The 19467-nt window shown below is 36.3% G+C and overlaps 1 protein-coding gene across 2 annotated transcripts in view; it reads left to right on the top strand.

The window, feature by feature from the left end:
• LOC121738626 (sodium/potassium/calcium exchanger 4-like) overlaps nucleotides 1-19467 on the top strand; it is a 54046-nt gene extending 34579 nt beyond the window's left edge. For both annotated transcript variants that reach the window (XM_042130812.1, XM_042130813.1), the window contains 7 exons: nucleotides 1083-1253; nucleotides 5498-5723; nucleotides 7741-7836; nucleotides 9210-9431; nucleotides 14142-14243; nucleotides 18092-19001; nucleotides 19103-19467. In XM_042130812.1, the coding sequence (XP_041986746.1) occupies nucleotides 1083-1253; nucleotides 5498-5723; nucleotides 7741-7836; nucleotides 9210-9431; nucleotides 14142-14243; nucleotides 18092-18423 (1149 nt within the window). In that variant the 3' untranslated portion in view covers nucleotides 18424-19001; nucleotides 19103-19467. The remainder of the gene's footprint in view (nucleotides 1-1082; nucleotides 1254-5497; nucleotides 5724-7740; nucleotides 7837-9209; nucleotides 9432-14141; nucleotides 14244-18091; nucleotides 19002-19102) is intronic.

The following is a 19467-nucleotide window of genomic DNA, read 5'->3' as shown; positions in this document are numbered from 1 at the left end:
TTTAATTCGTATGTATAGGCTTGTCACTCAAAAATCTGTCAAATTCCAAGTGTGTGTGTTGTAGTGTGTGTAATGTTTTATTTGTTAAAAAAAAATGTATGATAAAAGTATAATTTCAAAATAATATTAGCTCGATGCACTACTTCACCATATAAACTATAAATGTGCAAAATTTCATTCACCTACGTTTCCCCATTTTTCGTAAAAAGGGTTACAAAGTTTTTCTCTCGCGTACTAATATTATGATAATATAGCTCCAAAGCAAAACGCATCGTGCGTTCTTCAGTCCAATGAGCTTATCTCCTTACATCCATGCGATGTAAAAGGGGATGTGCGTAGTAAGCGGATTGTCAACAGACACCTATTAGCCTGTTTCCACTGTCCAAAGAGTGTTCACTGCCTCTGTCCATTACAGGGATTACAGATGGAACGGATGGAATGCATTTCCGTTGCCATGGAAGTTTATATTGTTACATGTGACATTATTCTACTAATTGAACTCGATACATAAAGTTAATATACCTAGCGCAATAGAGCAACAATCTCGAGCTGTCAAACGAAACCGAAATTGGTTTCATCTGTGTGTAAAATATGTGTACGTATACACTTACACAAGCACGACAATTCTATGAGATTAAATTGTTAACGTGCGGCACGTGCCGACTGGACGTCAAAAAAAGAGTGGTGCTGTCATGTATCACACGTCTCTTTTTACCACGCAGTGTTACTGATAGTGACATCTCTCTTGCTCAGGCCTTTGTTTCTCTATTCCGCTAGGTATATTAACTTTATGACTCGGTATTCTGAGAAACATTTGAAATAATTTATCTGCACATAATTAATAATAGTGCAGATAAAAGTTTTTCAAATTTTCACGTAGACCCAGATAGATAGAGGCACAACTGCTTCTAGCTAAGGAAGTCGACCTAAAATAGACAGCATAGCAGTCATGTATTCAATAACAGCTCAACATAGCCTGGAGATGCGATCCGAAACTTCGAAATGTCCAATATCAAGTTTCGTAGCATCATGGCTCACTAAATATTATACTACCAATATTAATACAAATTATTTGCTTACAGGATGTTGCGGCGGCGACTTTCATGTCCGTTGCTACGTCGTGCCCGGAGTTCTTCGTGAACGTAATATCAACGTTCCTGACGCAATCTGATATGGGTATCGGGACTATCGTTGGATCGGCGATATTCAACCTCCTCGGTGTAGCCGCGATCGGCGGTCTCGCGGCCATTAGGGTAAGTTAAGGCCACACACCTATAGTGCGTTGCGTTGTTGGAATAACGTACAGTACAGTATATATATATATATATATATATATATATATATATATATATATATATATATATATATATATATATATATATATATATATATATATATATATATATATATATATATATGTATACACTTTTTTTTTGTATGTTCAACCATAACTTCGCCGTTCGTGGACCGATCGTCATGATTATTTTGTTGTTGTAATCAAGGGGACTCCTTGAAGTCTGTCTGGCTGTCTGTCGTATTGGCGATACTGGAAATAGGATCGGTATTAAAGCTGCTGTTGGCCACACAATAGTGTAGAGACGTCGCATTGCCGGTAACAATACACAGTATAGAGCATATTACATTGTTTTGTTGTTTGCTGATTTTGTAGGGATCCCCCTACAAAATTCAATACGTAGAAGTGATAAGTATGCATTTGAATTCATGTAAGTACCTATTCGTGAACGTGGCAGGAAAATATCGAAAATAAGAATTAACTAGTAGGTATCGTACAACAAAGAAAACATTAAAAATCAGTTCACAGACGGCCGGGCAAAGTAATCATTATAAACAAACTTTCGTCCCCTATTTTTTTTAACTCCTGCTAATGAGTTAAAAATATCTTAGCCATTTATATTATGAAAGACACGAGACTCGTCAGAAAACTTCTCATAAAAAGTGAAAGTAAAAAATACTCTAACCGATTTTGATTTCGCACAGTATAGGCTCAGCGGCAAACGCAGACGGAACGGAGTGCAGCAGAGATGATCTTAAAATAAACCTTTAAATTATTAAGACCGTCCCCTGAGCAAACGACCTTGACCACACATTTGCCGCGTTGCCAAGATTGCGCCAAAATACAATTTTTTTAAGTACTAATTATTTTGGTTCAAAATTGACCTAAAAAAATTTCAAACGTCCAGTATGTACTTAGTTAATGAAATTGTCGATCGATCGATTATTGTATAATCGATCGTATAGAAATTGTCGGTAGCTCGATGCACTCCTTCACCATATAAACTATAACTGTGCGAAATTTCATGCACCTACGTTTCCCCATTTTTCGTAAAAAGGGTTACAAAGTTTTTCTCTCACGTATTTAATATATAGATAGATAGATAGATAGATTTTCAAATCAGTTTTTGTAAATATATAATTGAATAATACAGATTAATAATGAATATACTGGAGACAAAAACGTCGCGTCGCGACTCGCGATTCTTCAGCTTGCCCCAATCTGACTTGAGCCTTAAAGATTACTCTAAACAAATTCAATCCGAAGTAAAATAATCTGAATAACTATAGCCACACGTGCGGAACCTCCATAATGACATTACACCAGCGTCCAGGGTGCGGCTACAAATTTATTTTTCCCAGCGGAGCTTATTAAGTATTTTCCCCTCGAGCTAATATATAGTGTAAGTAATATTAATATCAGTGGTGTTTCCACTTATATTCAAAGCAGGAGATAATTTTTATATATTATAGCTACCATTGTTTGACGTATCATTAATCATAATATAAGGACGTCGCATCCTATGCAAATATCGGCTCGGTCTTCATCCAGAAAAAATATTAAGTTAATTTTACTCTTCAAAGCTAGTTAAAACTAAATGTGGCGCTGAAAGCGATATACATAATATTTAGCAAAATTGAAGTGTCAAAATTTTCTACCGAGATGCTTAAAAGTGATATTAAAAGTGATGCAGGGCTTATATTTTTATTGTTATAATATGTGTCAAAGCGAGAAATTGAATAAAAATAATCGCTAATACTCAATTTTTTTCGATACCGGCAATGCGACGTCTCTACACTATTGTGTGTCCAACAGCAGCTTTAATACCGATCCTATTTCCAGTATCGCCAATACGACAGACAGACAGACAGACTTCAAGGAGTCCCCTTGATTACAACAACAAAATAATCATGACGATCGGTCCACGAACGGCGAAGTTATGGTTGAACATACAAAAAAAAAGTGTATACATATATATATATATATATATATATATATATATATATATATATATATATATATATATATATATATATATATATATATATATATATATATATATAAGTCTGTCTGTCTGTCTGTGAACTGCCGTCTGTGAACTGATTTTTAATGTTTTCTTTGTTGTACGATACCTACTAGTTAATTCTTATTTTCGATATTTTCCTGCCACGTTCACGAATAGGTACTTACATGAATTCAAATGCATACTTATCACTTCTACGTATTGAATTTTGTAGGGGGATCCCTACAAAATCAGCAAACAACAAAACAATGTAATATGCTCTATACTGTGTATTGTTACCACAAAGTAAATAAGAACATTACTTGATACGTAGTAACCTATATATCGTATACTATTATCACATGATAAGGTTACTTTCCGATCGTTGCCGCAAGCGACCGCGACTGACAAAACCTAAACCGTGTGGGTTGTTACTTAGACCAGTGGTTCCTAACCTTTTTTGAGAAACTGATTTTACCCCCCCTTTAATTTTGAGAGGACAATAATGCAATTAAAACTACTTTATTAATTAATAATTTGTATTGGTACTTAATTACTTTATTATAGGGTGGATTATTAATAATTATTTATTATTCTTTGAAATTCTCAAGTCTTCCAATACTCTTAAGTCTTAGGTTCAGTTACACTCAACGCGTATCTCATATCATGCTCCAATAATTTTAGACGGTTTCTGGCCTTTTTTTTTACAACATATTATGTTACCAGAGTTGAGAGGCCGCTCTCGTTTCTGTAGGTGGTAGCTAGCTAACGGTACCAACGTTTTAAGAGCTCTGTCTGTAATTATAGGGTATTCTGATTTTATATAATATTTTTTCTGCCAATTCATCTATTTTAGGTACCACCTCTGTTACCCCTATTAGAATAGCTATTTTACCCCCGCGGGGGTAATAACCCCCAGGTTTGGAACCACTGTGTTAGACCAATGCCGGTAGAAAATATATATGTGTAAAATATATTAAGTTGGTTCTAAAATAAGCACATAAATCAGTTGTCTAGTGAATGCTAATTAATTAATATCAATTTTTTTTTAACATGGGTAGGTACTTTAATTATATTTTTAAAATTTTGTTATTATAAACTCTAATAGTACCTAATTTTTGTTACTGTATTTTAGTGTACAATTTCAGCGGAAAGTTATTATTATAAATAATGAAATTAAATCTTTAAATACAATGCGAAATTGATGAGTTGTCCATTTGAAATTATGTAGTATTTCCCGATTCAAAATACAATTCAAGGGCACGAATTTTTTACGGTAATTTTTTACAATTAAAATGATTTATAACTTCACTCTTAGCTATTATTATTAAGTATACTAGACAATAAATATTATGATAATAGCTGGTGTAGTGTATGTGCAGTGTATCTACATAGTAGATACTTAACATTGTCTCATAAACACAGTGGGGATGCAGTCTATAAAAATCATCTGTCAAGTAGTCTGTAGTCAATATCTCTCAGTTGTATAGTGACAGTGATGGTGGATAGATGTGCGCTCCACAGTGGTTCACACACATTATTCCAATCCAGTGATCCAGCGCTGGATTACTACTGGAATAATGTAAACAGGTACTGAAATGCACTAGATTGAACAGAATTGCATTCCAGTGCCCGTTTACATTATTCCAGTAACAAGCGCTGGATTGGAATAATGTTAACTGGCCATAAAGGTTTAAGTAGGGTAGGTACCCTTATCCTACCATTTTAATGCAGCTCGGTTGTTTCTTTCGATTCTAGTTGGTATTTTTTGTGTCTTAATAATTATTTATCTAGACATACTTATGTAATATTATTATATGATGGAGTGGTTCTGTTTGTAATAAATAAGTTTGTACCTACGACAGTTTTCAAGAGCCTAATGATAGAAAGACAGACAGACGTCCAGATAGCTAAGTCTTAATATCCCTTAAGTTACGGAACCCCATAAAAGCATTACAATAAAACAATTTCTCAAATGTTATGAAACTTTTTACTTACCAAATTGTCGAATTGTAAATGTACCATCGACGAAATAGTTTCATAGACCGTTGACGGACCTTCGTCATTTGGAAGGAATGGATTATGTCAACTTAATGTAACTAGGTTTGCCATAACGCGACCAATTTACGTAGGTCCGCCATCTGCGAATCAAATTCTCTAATAGTTCATTTTTTGTCAATGATTATAATATTTCTTTCCAGCCAATCAAAATCAAGTGTCGACCGGTGACACGAGACGTTTTGATCTATATGTTTAACGTTGGCGTTCTGGTGGCGATAGTATGGGACGGGCAGGTGGAATGGTATGAAGCTTTGGTACTCGGGATCCTCTACATCTGTTACTTCGTACTGATGTTCAACAGCGTAAGACTGTTCCGACTCTACGATAGATTGATAGCGAAGATGTGTAATAAGAAGAATAGTGAAAGTAAGTAACATTAATTGTATATAAGTAATTGAAACCGCTTTCATACGTATGTTACGCTCAAAGATCGAACACGCCCATTGAGCGGAAAAATAGCTCACAACGCATTGTGGTCCCAGCAAAATATTCACAACGCGAAATTCGTGTTACAGCTCATGAGAACGCACACGACGCGTTTTGGCAATTATAGAAAGACTAAATAGCCAAATTAGTGGGTGAGATGTAGGTTACACGTTCAGTTTGTCCTTAATCTGGCGTCAGTCTGATGTTGACGTCAGATTTATGACTGACTAGATCATGTCCGCAACTCCGCTGCGGCAAAATTCGTTTATCGCGCGTGATCCATACCTTTTTCCGGGATAAAAAGTATCCTATTTCCTTTCCCGGGACTAAAAGTATCTCCATACAAAGCAAAATCGGTTCAGCGGTTTGGGCGTGAAGAGGTAACAGACAGACAGACACACTTTCGCATTTATAATGTAAATATGGCTTAATGGTTAAAAAGTTCATAATAAGGAAATGATCAGTTCGTCAATTGGTTAGACGTTCAGTTTCCTCTTTTATGCCAATCTCATCAGATTTATGGACTTTATACTGGCGAGAAACTGAGCATGTAACCTATGACTTATGATAAGTAGTCACAAGCGGTTTTGCTCGGTAGTTTAACTCCTATTAGCTTTGCCCACACTGTGCCTTTTTCTGTTCACCAAGGGCATGCGTAAGTCAACAGTGAACGTGAGGCATGCCCGCGACGCATGCCCTCTGACCGTATCCAAAACTTCAAAAATGACAATATTGGCGTTGCGTTCCTTGACGCATTCAATTATTGAATGCGCCAATATGAAAGTTGATGACGAAAATTGAAGATGAAATTGCACAGTGTGGACATAACTAATCGAGTAGGTAATAATTACTGCTTGGACCGCAAAACTCACTGTTCGAAGGCTCGCATCGAGCCGACTCGATGGAATTAAATATATCGATTTAGAGTAAAATTATCGAGCAATGATCGGGCAAAACCGCATGTGATGTGAGTACTTCAGCATTAGACGTAAAAGCGGTCTGTTAATACGATCCTAGAATATTATCGTTTCATAATTGGCATTTGTTGACTACCAGAAGATACATATTACATTGCAAATGTTTAAGCAAACTACTCCGCGCAACGTGAAACCACATACGCAAACTAAAGGTGATCGCACATTAGTTAGCAAGGTACGCGCCGCACGCGTCGTACGCGCTGCATGTTATACCTACACGAAATGCGGCGCGTGCGTATGGGCAAGGTTTTACAACTGTTCATATAGGTTTATAATATTATTATCTATTATTATTAATTCTAAAATGCGGCGCGTTTGGAGCGTGCGGGCGGGGCGGCGCGTACGTTGCTATGTTGCTGTTAAAATATGTGTGATCACTGATCACCTGTACGTGTACTTTGCGAGAGGATCTGAAATTGACTTAGTTATAGTGAGTCATTAGTGCAGTACAACATACTAATAATATTGCCGAGTAGGTATATAAAGCGGTGTTTAAACTTAACTTTAAGCATTTAAACATAAATCATATTATTATGTTAAGCTTAAAGTTTAAACAATTTTATTAGTAACTAATAGGTGGAGGTGAATACTGGATATTATGTTCGGTTGTGGATATATTATATTTATTTTTATTTTATGCTATTGCATAGCTTTTATCGCGGGTTTCGAGCGCGGCGACCGAATTAAGAAATTCCGTAACGAAAATAAACCGGCACGGTGTTTGTGAGCGTGAGACTAGATGCATGCGAATTATAATTGCACAAATTAATAAGAATTGCTAAGCAATAGCTTTACCGCGGCAGACCCCGAGTGCTACAAGATTTTTTTATTTTACACTGATGGCTCACAGCAAACTATTGAAAAATAAATTAGTATCGAAAAATTCTAAACCATATCAAAACTATATTTTATGATTAATTAGATCCAGAATCTAGGCATAAAGACAAACAGACACACTTTCTCATTTATGTATTTTACAGTTACCGTACCAGATCTAAAAGAAGATGGCATTAGCAACAAAGGATTCGACAGTGATGAACCAGAGACAAACAACCACGAAAAAGTCACTGACTTAGGTAAATATCTCCTATAACTAAAAATGTTATAACTTAGAGCGCTTACAAGTGCCGTTCGTCTGTAAGAAGCCCTATATCTATATATATGATAATTGAGCGCTTACAGACGGACGGCACATGTCGACGGCATTCGTCGACTGCCGTCGACAAGTGCCGTTCGTCTAAACCACTGAACGTCGGAGACATTTAAAATTATGTTGAGTCTCTGTGTATTCATGGCTTTATAGCTTCTAAGCAGATAATCCGATTTTTTTGTTTAAAAGCTGACGTACAGCGGAGCTAAAATGGTCGCTTAGTAGAATCATAATATGAATCGTAATATGATTCATTTGTTTAAAAATTGCAAAATGGTCACTCTGCTTGCAATTCATGTCAACAGATCGACAAGGCTTTATAATATGAACGTGGCGAAAAAAGGAACTAACGCTGCTATCATACAAAATTTACATCATTTTTTACAGTTCATAAAAAGCCTTGTCGATCTGTAGTAATTCGTACTAATTTGACATTTGTCAGTTTGACAGTTTTGACAATTCATTTGCTGAATTGATTGAGAGGAATTGCTAAATGCGACCATTTTAGCCCCGCACTACTCCCAAATTAATAATGCGCATGGAAGTCACGAAAACACCCGAATCTATGAAACGTAGGAGCCCCAAACAATGCACATGAATTTTGCACCTTGTTCAAAGGAAATAGAAGTAATATCATATAGCCGGTTGCTGTCCGCTGTCGCTGGTCCGTCAAGTGCTATAAGTTATAAGCATCAAGTTAATATACCTAGCGGAATAGAGTAACAATCTCGAGCTGTCAAACGAAACCGAAGTTGGTTTACATCTGTGTGTAAAAATATGTGTACCTATACACTTACACAAGCATGATTGAACATGAATTCTATGTCATTAAATTGTCAACGTACCGATAAGTGCCGACTGGACGTCAAAAAAGAGTTCTGCTGTAATGTTCCATGTATCACACGTCTCTTTTTACCACGCAGTGTTATAACTCATCATCTTGCTTGCTCAGCCCTTAGTTTCTCTTTTCCGCTAGGAATATTAATAACTTTATGGCTATAACTCACCGGGAAGCCATCGCGGCGTTACCATGGTGACGTCCAAGCAACGTCAGGCGCCTCTACGTCGCTGCAAAGCGCTGTTTTTCTTAGAGTTACATAAGTTTAAAACAGCGCTTGCAGCGACGTCTTCCGTCGCTCGGGAAATACGACCGTTGCCGAAAAATTACGAAAATTTTGTAATCCAGCGTTTCATTTATTATCACCAAGTACTTGAAGATTCGACAGTTTTTAAGTTGTTATAATCATTAGCTTTACAACGAATTATATTACACTTGTATAACCACCCACATTTTTTTAGACGAAGAAATCAAGCCAAAGAAGAGTATCTTTCGGTTTCCGAGCGAAAAGTCCATGGTGTACAAAATATGGTGGCTGTATGTTTGGCCGCTCAGGCTGGTGCTGGGCTTGACTATACCTTCACCTGTGTCCTACAGAAGGTTCTATCCGTTTGCCTTCATTATGTGCATCATATGGATCGGCGTCAACTCCTATTTCGTCTCGTGGAGTATGACCATTATTGGTAAGTTGAATTTAAATTATTTAATATGAGATTGGAAATTTTTGTTCCCGATATTTAAAGATATGAGTGGATGAACTCGATAACTAATTTTTTAGGACTTTACTAATTTTTTTCTTTATAATTTCAACAAACCTTGGAAGTTGTAACTTATATCTACTTTATGACCTGGCTAATATACAGTGTGTAACAAAAATAAGTGATAATACTTTAGAGTGTGTAAGTGTTCCTTGTAGAGAGTTCACTGTGAAAGTAGCAGCTCTGAAAGACGAAATTTTTTTTTCACTTTTGTATGGGCTAGGGCACGAGCGTCACGAGTTTCCCCATACAATAGTGTTTTTTTTTTGTCTTTCAGCACTGCTACTTACACAGTGAACTTTCTACAAGGAACACGTACACACCCTAAAATATTATCACTTATTTTTGTTACATTCTGTATATGACAATTGACAACACATAAAATGCACAGTTTTTTATTTCAAATAATAATTTGCCGGCCCTACTTAGTCTCTATTTAAGCATATAACGGCATTTTTTTTTGTTATCCCGTTCTTCTACTTACGTCTTCATTTGCGATAATATGACGTCGCATCGGAATTTGTGTACAAGCCTTTAATGACGTAGGTTACACGAATCAGTCTGCTATACTGATGGTTATTAAAAGTACATACTAAAAAATATCAGTCCATGAATCCGTGGGTTAGACAATCAGTTTTGCGTCAATCTTAACCAGACTGATTGATCGGATTGATGAAAAAGTGATCGTGTAACCTACGTTAATAAGTTGGAGACAATGTGATGGGTTTTAAATGAGCTATTCTTTGAATGTTGCTTAACGAGAAGAAACACATTTAATTGACAGACTTGCTGCCCGCGGTGTTGCGCTGCTGGTTCCGAATATTTCATATTTAAAAAAATATATGTTTATACGTGGGAGAGCCATGCTTCGGCACAAATGGGCCGGCTCGACCGGAGAAATACCACGTTCTCACAGAAAACCGGCGTGAAACAGCGCTTGCACTGTGTTTCGCCGAGTGAGTGAGTTTACCGGAGGCCCTATCGTCCCCGTAGAGCTAAAACTCACCAGATAGCAAAATAGCCAAAATTGAGTTAAGGATGCCATTGAGATGTGTGATTTTTTTTCTATTTTTCTGTGTTACCAGTTTATCGATACGATGCGTAGTTTCGGAGATAATTTGTGTAAAAACTCACTAACTTCGTGTTTTTAGATCGACTACGATAGCGAAAAAACACTTAATGGACATAATTAATTATACGAGTAACTACTAACGGAGCGCATTTTTACGTAACTAAATTGATTTAGGTACTTTTCGTCGTATGAACAAATCATATTTCAAGTAACTTAAAAGTAAATCGAAAATTCACTACATTGATTTAGTCACAACTCTTTAAATATTTGCATTGAATAATGTTAAATGAAACTAAACTCTACTTAGTGAATTTTCGATCTATTAATTTACGCGTTTAGCGGTTGTGTTAGCTAAGCGTAAATTCACTATGTCTTATTTAGTTACTTTTTGCATAAATATATTGTAGAAATTCGTCAACTAAACCATTTTAATGAGTTTTATACTTCTTTCAAATACTGTAAATGCGAATTATGTGTTCATCTAACAAGACTTAGTGACTATTGTATGCTAAATAATCATTGAATTTTTTGAAAATTTAAAAACTTTAAACGCTCGTATCTCAAAATGATGAAAAAGCTATCTGGTGAATTTTAGCTCTACGGGGACGCAATTCCCTTCCCTATCCTAGTCCCTATTACCCTATTCCCTCTTAAGAGGCCGCCAACGCACCTGCAGCTCTTCTGATGCTGCGAGTGACCATGGGCGACGGAAGTTGCTTTCCATCAGGTGACCCGTTTGCTCGTTTGCCTCCTTCTTTCATAAAAAAAAAAATCTGCGGTAATCGCGGTAGTCCGCGAGTGCTACACGTATTTTTTTATTAGCGGGGGATGTTTTTGGTAAATATACAACTCGTTGTAAGTATTTGCAAACTTACAACTCACCGTATTTTACGTCAACTTCAGTTACGTTCACGTCAGATTATTCGATATTCGAAATTTCCTTCATTTTGACGTATGAAAGGCCGTTTCATGGAATCGAACCGAATTATTATTTAATTTCACCGACATTTAAGCTTACTGTTCGTATTTGGATTGATGTTTGTGGAACAGAGCTTAATAATAATTCATATTATTTGGCGTTAAGCGAAATTTTTGTAAAGTGAATCATTTTTAGAAAATGTCGTTTAATTCGTGTTTTATCGAATACCGAGCAAAGCTCGGTCAAATAGCTAGTAAGTATTAAAAACAGAAAAATAAATAATGATAACTACGTTTAATTTTTTATGTAAATAATATTAATTAAAGTAAATAATATTGTAATTTTCTGCTTTAGTCGTACTTAAAAAATAAGCAACTTTTTTCCGAGAACATCGTAGTTTCATGATTATTTTTGGCTAAACGTCTCTACGTAATTAATAATAATAATAATAACTTTGTTAACAACTTTAACATTTGTTTTATAATTCAACAAGTACAGTACAATTTGTGAGTGGATTTTCAGTTAACTAACAGATTTTTACAGGTATTGGCTATTGTGTTACATTGGCGCCTGCACTAGGCTGAGCCTGTTCTGCAGCGGGGCTAAAATGGTGACATTTAGCAATTCCTCTCAATCAATTCAGCAAATGAATTGTCAAAACTGTCAAACTGACAAATGTCAAATCAGTACAAAAATATAGAAGTGAATTGCAAGCAGAGTTGCATTTTGCGATTTTAGAAAAATGAATTATACTATGATTCATATCATGATTCTTCAAAGCGACCATTTTAGCTCCGCAGGTCACCGAAATCTTACCTATATATAAAATTCTCGTGTCACGATGTTCGTTCCCGTACTCGTCCGAAACGGCTTGACCGATTCTCATGAAATTTTGTGAGCATATTGAGTAGGTCTGCGAATCGGTCAACATCTATTTTTCATACCCCTAAGTAATAACTAATAAGGGTTGTTCACATTATAATTCGTAAAAGAACATCATCTACAATGGTAAGACTTAGAAATAATACCAACAGTATCCTCAGAACGTTGGCTGGAAAAATTGACAGCCCGTTTCAAAAATACTGGACAAGTGTACACCTCAGTAGTAATAAGAAATAGGTTAAAGTAATTTACTAACAAATACTAACTCTTAATTATTATTATTGTATACTAACCAAGCTACTAACACATCTGTAGTTATTTTTTATTTTTTTGTTTTGTAAATGTAACTGTTAGGCTACATTATGGGCTATTTGGCCTGAAATAAAGATAAATTAAATTAAATTAAAAATTATTTATATGGCAAAACAACGTTTGCCGGGTCAGCTAGTTATTACATAAAACGATATAACCGAGTTACAGAAATAGAGCAGTTTCTTAAAAGTAGTACAGCAGTAAATTTGAATTATGCTTTATTAATAATCCTTAATTCTCCTGCCTATCCTCGTGACGAGGAAAATACAATTTTAAATTGAACGTGAAATCGCAAAATAAATACTTACCATTGTTTGCCTAGCAGTAACATTGAACTGAATAATTGAGTATCATACAAATGTAAATATAAGGTAGATAGCCGCGATTTGTTGTACAAGCTATCAATAATTTCTATAGGTTTAGATCAGTTTGAGGCTTCACTAACGTTAACGCGGATTAATTATTACTAAGTATACGACGTTTGGAGGCATTTTGGTAATGTTAGATTCAGAATTATATAAGACTAGATGACGCTTGCAACTCCGTTGCGCTAAAACTCGTTTCGCGCGGGAACTGTACATTTTTTCGGGACAAAAAGTATCCTATGTCCTTTCCCGGGACTCAAAGTATCTCCATGCCAAATTTCAGCAAAATTGGTTTAGCGGTTTGGGCGTGAAGAGGTAACAGACATACGGAAAAACAGACAGACAGAGATACTTTCGCATTTATAATTTTAGTATGGATTTGATGAAATCCCAGAAACTCTGCGAATATGGTTTTCTGCCGAATGACGTTAAGAAGTTTATGCAGAAAAATAATTGTAGCACTCGGGGACTGCCGCGGTAAAGCTATTTAATTTTTTATCAACATTTGCGATTATAATTCGCATAAGTCGCACGCACATAAACACCGAGCCGAAGTCTGGCAACGCAGCACCGACGGGCACAATTACGATGCGGCAACACCGTACGGGGTACAGTCGGAGTGACGGGTGTTAGGTTTTTCGTTACGGAATTTCTTGATTCGGTAGTCGCGCTCAAAGCCGATAAAAGCTAAGCAATAGCTTAAAAATATTGAAAACCGAAAATATTGCAAAAAAGGCAGAAAGATATTATTTAAAAATTGAAATTAAAAGGCAAAAAGTTATTGAAAATATCGAAATTACGATTTTGTGTCGCTATTGTGCCAGCAGGGCTAAAATGGTCGCTTTGAAGAATCATGATATGAATCATAACATGATTCATTTTTCTAAAATCGCAAAATGCAACTCTGCTTGCAATTCATTTCTGTATTTTTGTACTGATTTGACATTTGTCAGTTTGGCAGTTTTGACGATTCATTTGCTGAATTGATTGAGAGCAATTGCTAAATGTGACCATTTTAGCCCCATAGGTGGCGCGAGCGTTGTTTCGTCACGTTTTAGTGTCAACTGACCTTATTATGTTTTCAGGTGAAACTCTCTTTATCCCCGAGTCGGTGATGGGTATGACCTTCCTCGCCTTCGGAGGCTGCTTGCCGGAGGCCTGCTCCATATTCATCATGTCCAGAAGAGGTAACAACGGCAACCCTACCTACCTTTTCTATTACACAGGGCGTAGCAAAACTATGTGATAGTATTTTGAGGGGGGGGGAAGGATTTGAAAAAAATCTCTTCAGCTTTGTCCACACTGCCTTTTTTTGTCACGCTGACTGCGTGCGTGAGGCATGCCCGCGACGCATGCGCTCTGACCGTATCGTTTTGTTCTATTTTTTCTGGAATTTCTTGTGATCAAATAAGCCGCACATATTCCACTTAATAAAATGTTCTCGTCGCTAAAGTTACAAAGCTGACAGACACGCAACTGAACAAAAATGACAATGTTAGCGTTGAGTTCGTTAACGCATTCAATTATTGAAAGCGCCAAACGAAAGTTGAATACAAAAAAGATGACGAAAATTGAAGACGAAAGCGCATAGTGTGGACTGTGCACATAGGTTTTCAGCGCTGTTAAGTACTTCCACAGTGAACTCTATACAGATTACAGTGTGTAACAAAACTAAGTGATAATACTTTAGAGTGTGTACGTGTTCCTTGTAGAGAGTTGGCTGTGAAAGTAGCAGCGCTGAAAGACCAATTTTTTCACTTTTGTATCCAGGTTAAGCGTCCCAGCGTCACGGGCTTCCCCATAAAATAGTGAAAAAAATGTTGGTCTTTCAGCGCTGCTACTTTCACAGTGAGCTCTATTTATTCACATCCTAAAGTTTTATCACGTAGTTTTTCTACACTATGTTTAAGGAACACATACACACCCTAAAATATTATCACTTAGTTTTGTATCACACTGTATAAGAATTAAGAGGCCTGCAGCATACTGCAGGCCAATGTCCCACTGCTGGCCAAAAGAATTTACTACAGTTCATGATATCCTTTCCTATAATGGTTAAGAAAGGTAATTGTGAACTGAAATGATGATAATAATTACTGAAGAATCCTAAATACGGCATTCATATTATAATGACAGTACGCCGTACGGTAGAAGCGGGAGCTACTGTATCACACCATTCACACCAGTATTAAAAATATACAGAGTGTAAAAAAACAAAGCTAACCATCCAACCATAACCATCCTAACGTGTAATCACTCTGTGTCCCCTATTAATAAGTTCACAGTGAAAGTAGCTCTGAAAGAGTTACTTTTTAGGGTTCTGTACCCAAAGGGTAAAAAACTATATAATTATTTTATATAATAATTACTGTATTTTTATGTAAGTAGCAATTTTGTTCATCAATATTCATTATTATCTGATGTTTCTGTTCAAATTTCTCTACTTAGGACTGCCGAAAGAAATTTCTTTTTCTAATGTTACTTTTTAATTGTTTTTTTTTTGTGTGCAATAAAGTGTGAATAAATAAAAAAAAAAACGGGACCCTATTACTGAGACTTCGATGTCTGTCCGTCTGTCTGTCTGTCTGTCTCTGTAGACTTATTTTCACAGATTGTGTACTTCTGTTGTCGCTGTAACAACTTATACTAAAACAAATTAAAATCATATTTTAGGGGGGCTCCCGTATTTAAGCAAAACGTAAGTAGCAAAAAAGGCCAAAAAAAAAAAAGTTTGTAGTATTACAAACATAAATTTTTTGCCTTTTTTGCTCGTAATCAATAATGGCGACAGGTAGGCACTCGAAATATTCACAAAATCCTTGATTATTATCTATTTTGTACTTGAATAATGAATAATAAACTTTATATAAAATTAATAATGACGGGGAGCTCTCATACAAACAAACAATTTTTCATACAAAATGGTACGGAACCGTCGAACCTTCGTGCGCGAGTTCAACTCGCACTTGGCCGATTTTTAATTATTGTATGAGCAAAATTATGTCGCTGGGACATTTATTTCTCATAGAAACCACTACAAGGAATTCAAAAGTAACTCGGCGCTTCAACACAGTGAATAGTGATCTCTAATATACAAGGAGAACATAATATAGGTACACAGTACACACTACACACCCTAAATTACACTTAAGCTCAATTTACACCGCCGCAGTATGGAATGGAAGCGAATCTTTGCAACGAAACCATACACAAGCACAACGAACTTTATGTGAACAGGTAGAGAATTTAATAAGCTTTTATTTCATCATAGAATATTTTTTGGTACAACGCATCGTTTTTTATTTATTATTAACCTTTAATTAAGCAAAAATTAAGACCTTTGTCACCCTCCCTCATCTCCTAGACGTCAGGACTTTTAGTATGTTTTGTCCTTAAGAGCTCACCTGACTCTAAAAATCAAACATCATCCTTCTCTCTTCACACTCACGCCCGTCTTTCATATGCCAGGTGAAAAAGGACGGCGCGGAATCATCGCCGAGTTAGTTTTACTTAAATAAAAGACGAACTATAATGATTATGAAAAAAGTGTTTTGAGCAAATTTAGGTTTTATCAATAACTTTTTAAATATTAAAAAATATTAAAGAAAAGACAGCAAACTTCGAAGATCCAAGCAAAAACGTGTCTAAAACAAGGTTTTTTGTAAAAAAGAAACTATCGAGCATTTTTTGAGTAATCGTGTTTTCGTCTTGAGCATTTAATCTTTATGAACTGAAGTTACTTGTGTCAAAAAATCAGTTTTCTAGACCTTACAGATTTTGAGATCTAGGTTAAAGTATGTAGTCAAGTTCACATGGGCTCTTAACCACCCTGAATAAGTTCCTGCAGAAATCGCAGGTTCCCGCTCACGCATTCTACAACTACTTTATTGACTGAACTAATTAAGTAAATTTTATTATGCAATAAAATATTTACGTGTTTGCTCTGCGAAATATATAATCTATAATATAAAAATGAGTCGCTGAATGTGTTGCTAAGCGCAAAACTCGAGAACGGCTGAACGGATTGGGCTAATTTTAGTCTTAAAATATTCGTAAAAGTCCAGGGAAGGTTGTTAAGTGACACGAAGTTCACCGGGACAGCTAGTAATATATAAATAAGTAGTCTGCAATCTGCATCTACTATTAAATATTTTATTCCTTGAAAATGAAAGGCTTTATTTTGTGCTCTGCGAAAGTTTGTTCTGAATTCACGCGAATTATTTTACTAATAACATAATAATTTTATACTTTATTGAATTTGCAATGCCATGTTTTTTAATAATAATTGTATTCTTTTTTTCACGACCGCACTTACAGAGATCTATCATTACTAAATTTTATTTTTAGTTTCTGAGAAAATGTATGGAGCCAAGTCCCAAGATCATCATTAAATTAGTTAATTTTAATGTTGTTACTTAATAATCAATCGATCTCTCCGTGCCGTGATCAGGCGCGGTCGCAACCTAATATTTTGGGGGTCACTCAGTAGTCACTACACATTTTTTTTATCTGCACCCTCGGACGGTTCTGGGTTCACAGCAGCAGTCTAAGGTCGGACAAAGTGGTAGTTAGGGGATAGCTAGAAATTTCCTTTTATTATTTAGCAAGATTTTGTGATTTTACAATTTTACCTTAGATTGGGGGGGGGGGTCATGTCCCCTGTGCCCCCCCCCCCCCCCCCCTTCGGACCGTGCCTGGTAGGTACTTGAGTGCGGCCGCTAGTTTTGAGATCTACGAAATTAAAGTACCTACATTAATTATTATTAGTATTTCTAGTTTTTGATCTTATGTCTCCCCTCTTCTTGATAACACAATGTAATATTTACTTCTATTATTGTATTATAGAAGTATTTGACCCAATAGTCCAATCGGCATGACGCTAGCGAGTGGATCAGTTAGAACTGACTGTGTGTGGATTGGCATGACAGTTAATACTTGACGGTGTCAGTTTTAACTGATCTAATCGGGTAGCGTCATGCCGATTCGACGATATTAAGCACGGTGTATGGCCGCCATAAGAGAGGTTTTTTTTCAGGTGAGGGAGGCATCGGCGTATCCAACGCTTTGGGCGCGAATTCTCTCGCGATCCTCTTCGCTTTGGGCATCCCATGGCTCATCAAAACGGCCACAGCCACTCTTCAGGCCGCGGAGGATACAGTGGTGTGCATAAACTCGGCGGGTATAGACTTTGTAGTGGGTTCCCTTCTAGTCGCGGCCAGCCTACTGTGGGTTACGCTCTTCATTGGCAAATTCAAACTACGAAAATCTATTGGAGGTATATTCCTAGCTCTTTACGCTATTTTCATCACCTTCGCTATTCTAGTTGAGATAGGCATCTTTTTTGATAGAGGAATGGATACCTGTTGATGTTACGCTTTTGTAAATATTTTTTATGTGATTGAAACTGTGCGGATTTTCAATGCGTGATTTTTGCCAAACGTTCTATTTATTTTTATGAACATTTATTTGACTGTGTAAAATGTGAGAATTATTTTTTTTTCCATCTCTTTTCCAAAATTAAGAAAACTTCATGAATATGTAATTTATAGCAAAGGATATAGTTTCGAAACTTCCTTGTGAAATAGATGGGTAGAGCTTGTCTAATCTGAAATGACGCGCCCACCACTTCACTAGTTGATATGAAAAAAAATGTACTGTGGTCTGTGAATATGAGGGAGGGCCTTGTCATATTTTTAAGTTAGACAAGCCCTTCATAGCTTATAATTAAAGACAGCGATGTACAGGTTTTCGTCATTGTATAAAATCTGAAAGTTTTATTTATTTATTTATACTTTTGCACAATGTTAGTACATAGGCGGACTTAATGCCAAATGGCATTCTCTACCAGTCAACCTTTAAGTTTTCCTGTATGTGACCCCATCAGAGCTAATAACGACCAGCAACTATGGAGTTTTCTTCGCGATTACTTTAGGAGGTTGTATCCAGTCCTTCAGAACTGGATACAACCTCCTATACAACTTCGATACAACTTCGATAAAGGTAGACCTGAAGGTCTACCTTTATCGAAGTTTAGGTAGACCTTCAGGTCTACCTAAACTTCGATAAAGTATAAAGCAAATTTTTTAAATCTCACATTCTTCGGGAGAAGTGTAGGAATCTCGTGCCTTACTGCCGGACATTTACGATAAATGTTTCCAACTGCCACACCACCTCATTTAATACCAGGGGCGTAGCCAGGATTCTATATAGAGGGGGGGCATAGATCTTTAGTGGGGGAGGGCAGATTGAGATAATCCTAGACTTTGAATTCGTGATTTTAACATGAGTAATGAGTATCTCACAATTATAGTATTGAAGGTGAGTTAAAAACAAAGTATGAGCGAGCGAACTGGGATTGAATGCCTCCCCTCTCACCCCTCTACTCCTTCCGCTCCGATCGCTCTTAGAGGG

Source organism: Aricia agestis, chromosome Z, assembly GCF_905147365.1.
Source record: "Aricia agestis chromosome Z, ilAriAges1.1, whole genome shotgun sequence".
NCBI classification, from domain to species: domain Eukaryota; kingdom Metazoa; phylum Arthropoda; class Insecta; order Lepidoptera; family Lycaenidae; genus Aricia; species Aricia agestis.
The sequence above is the reverse complement of the archived record's forward strand: the minus strand, read 5'-3'. Positions and strand labels throughout refer to the sequence as shown.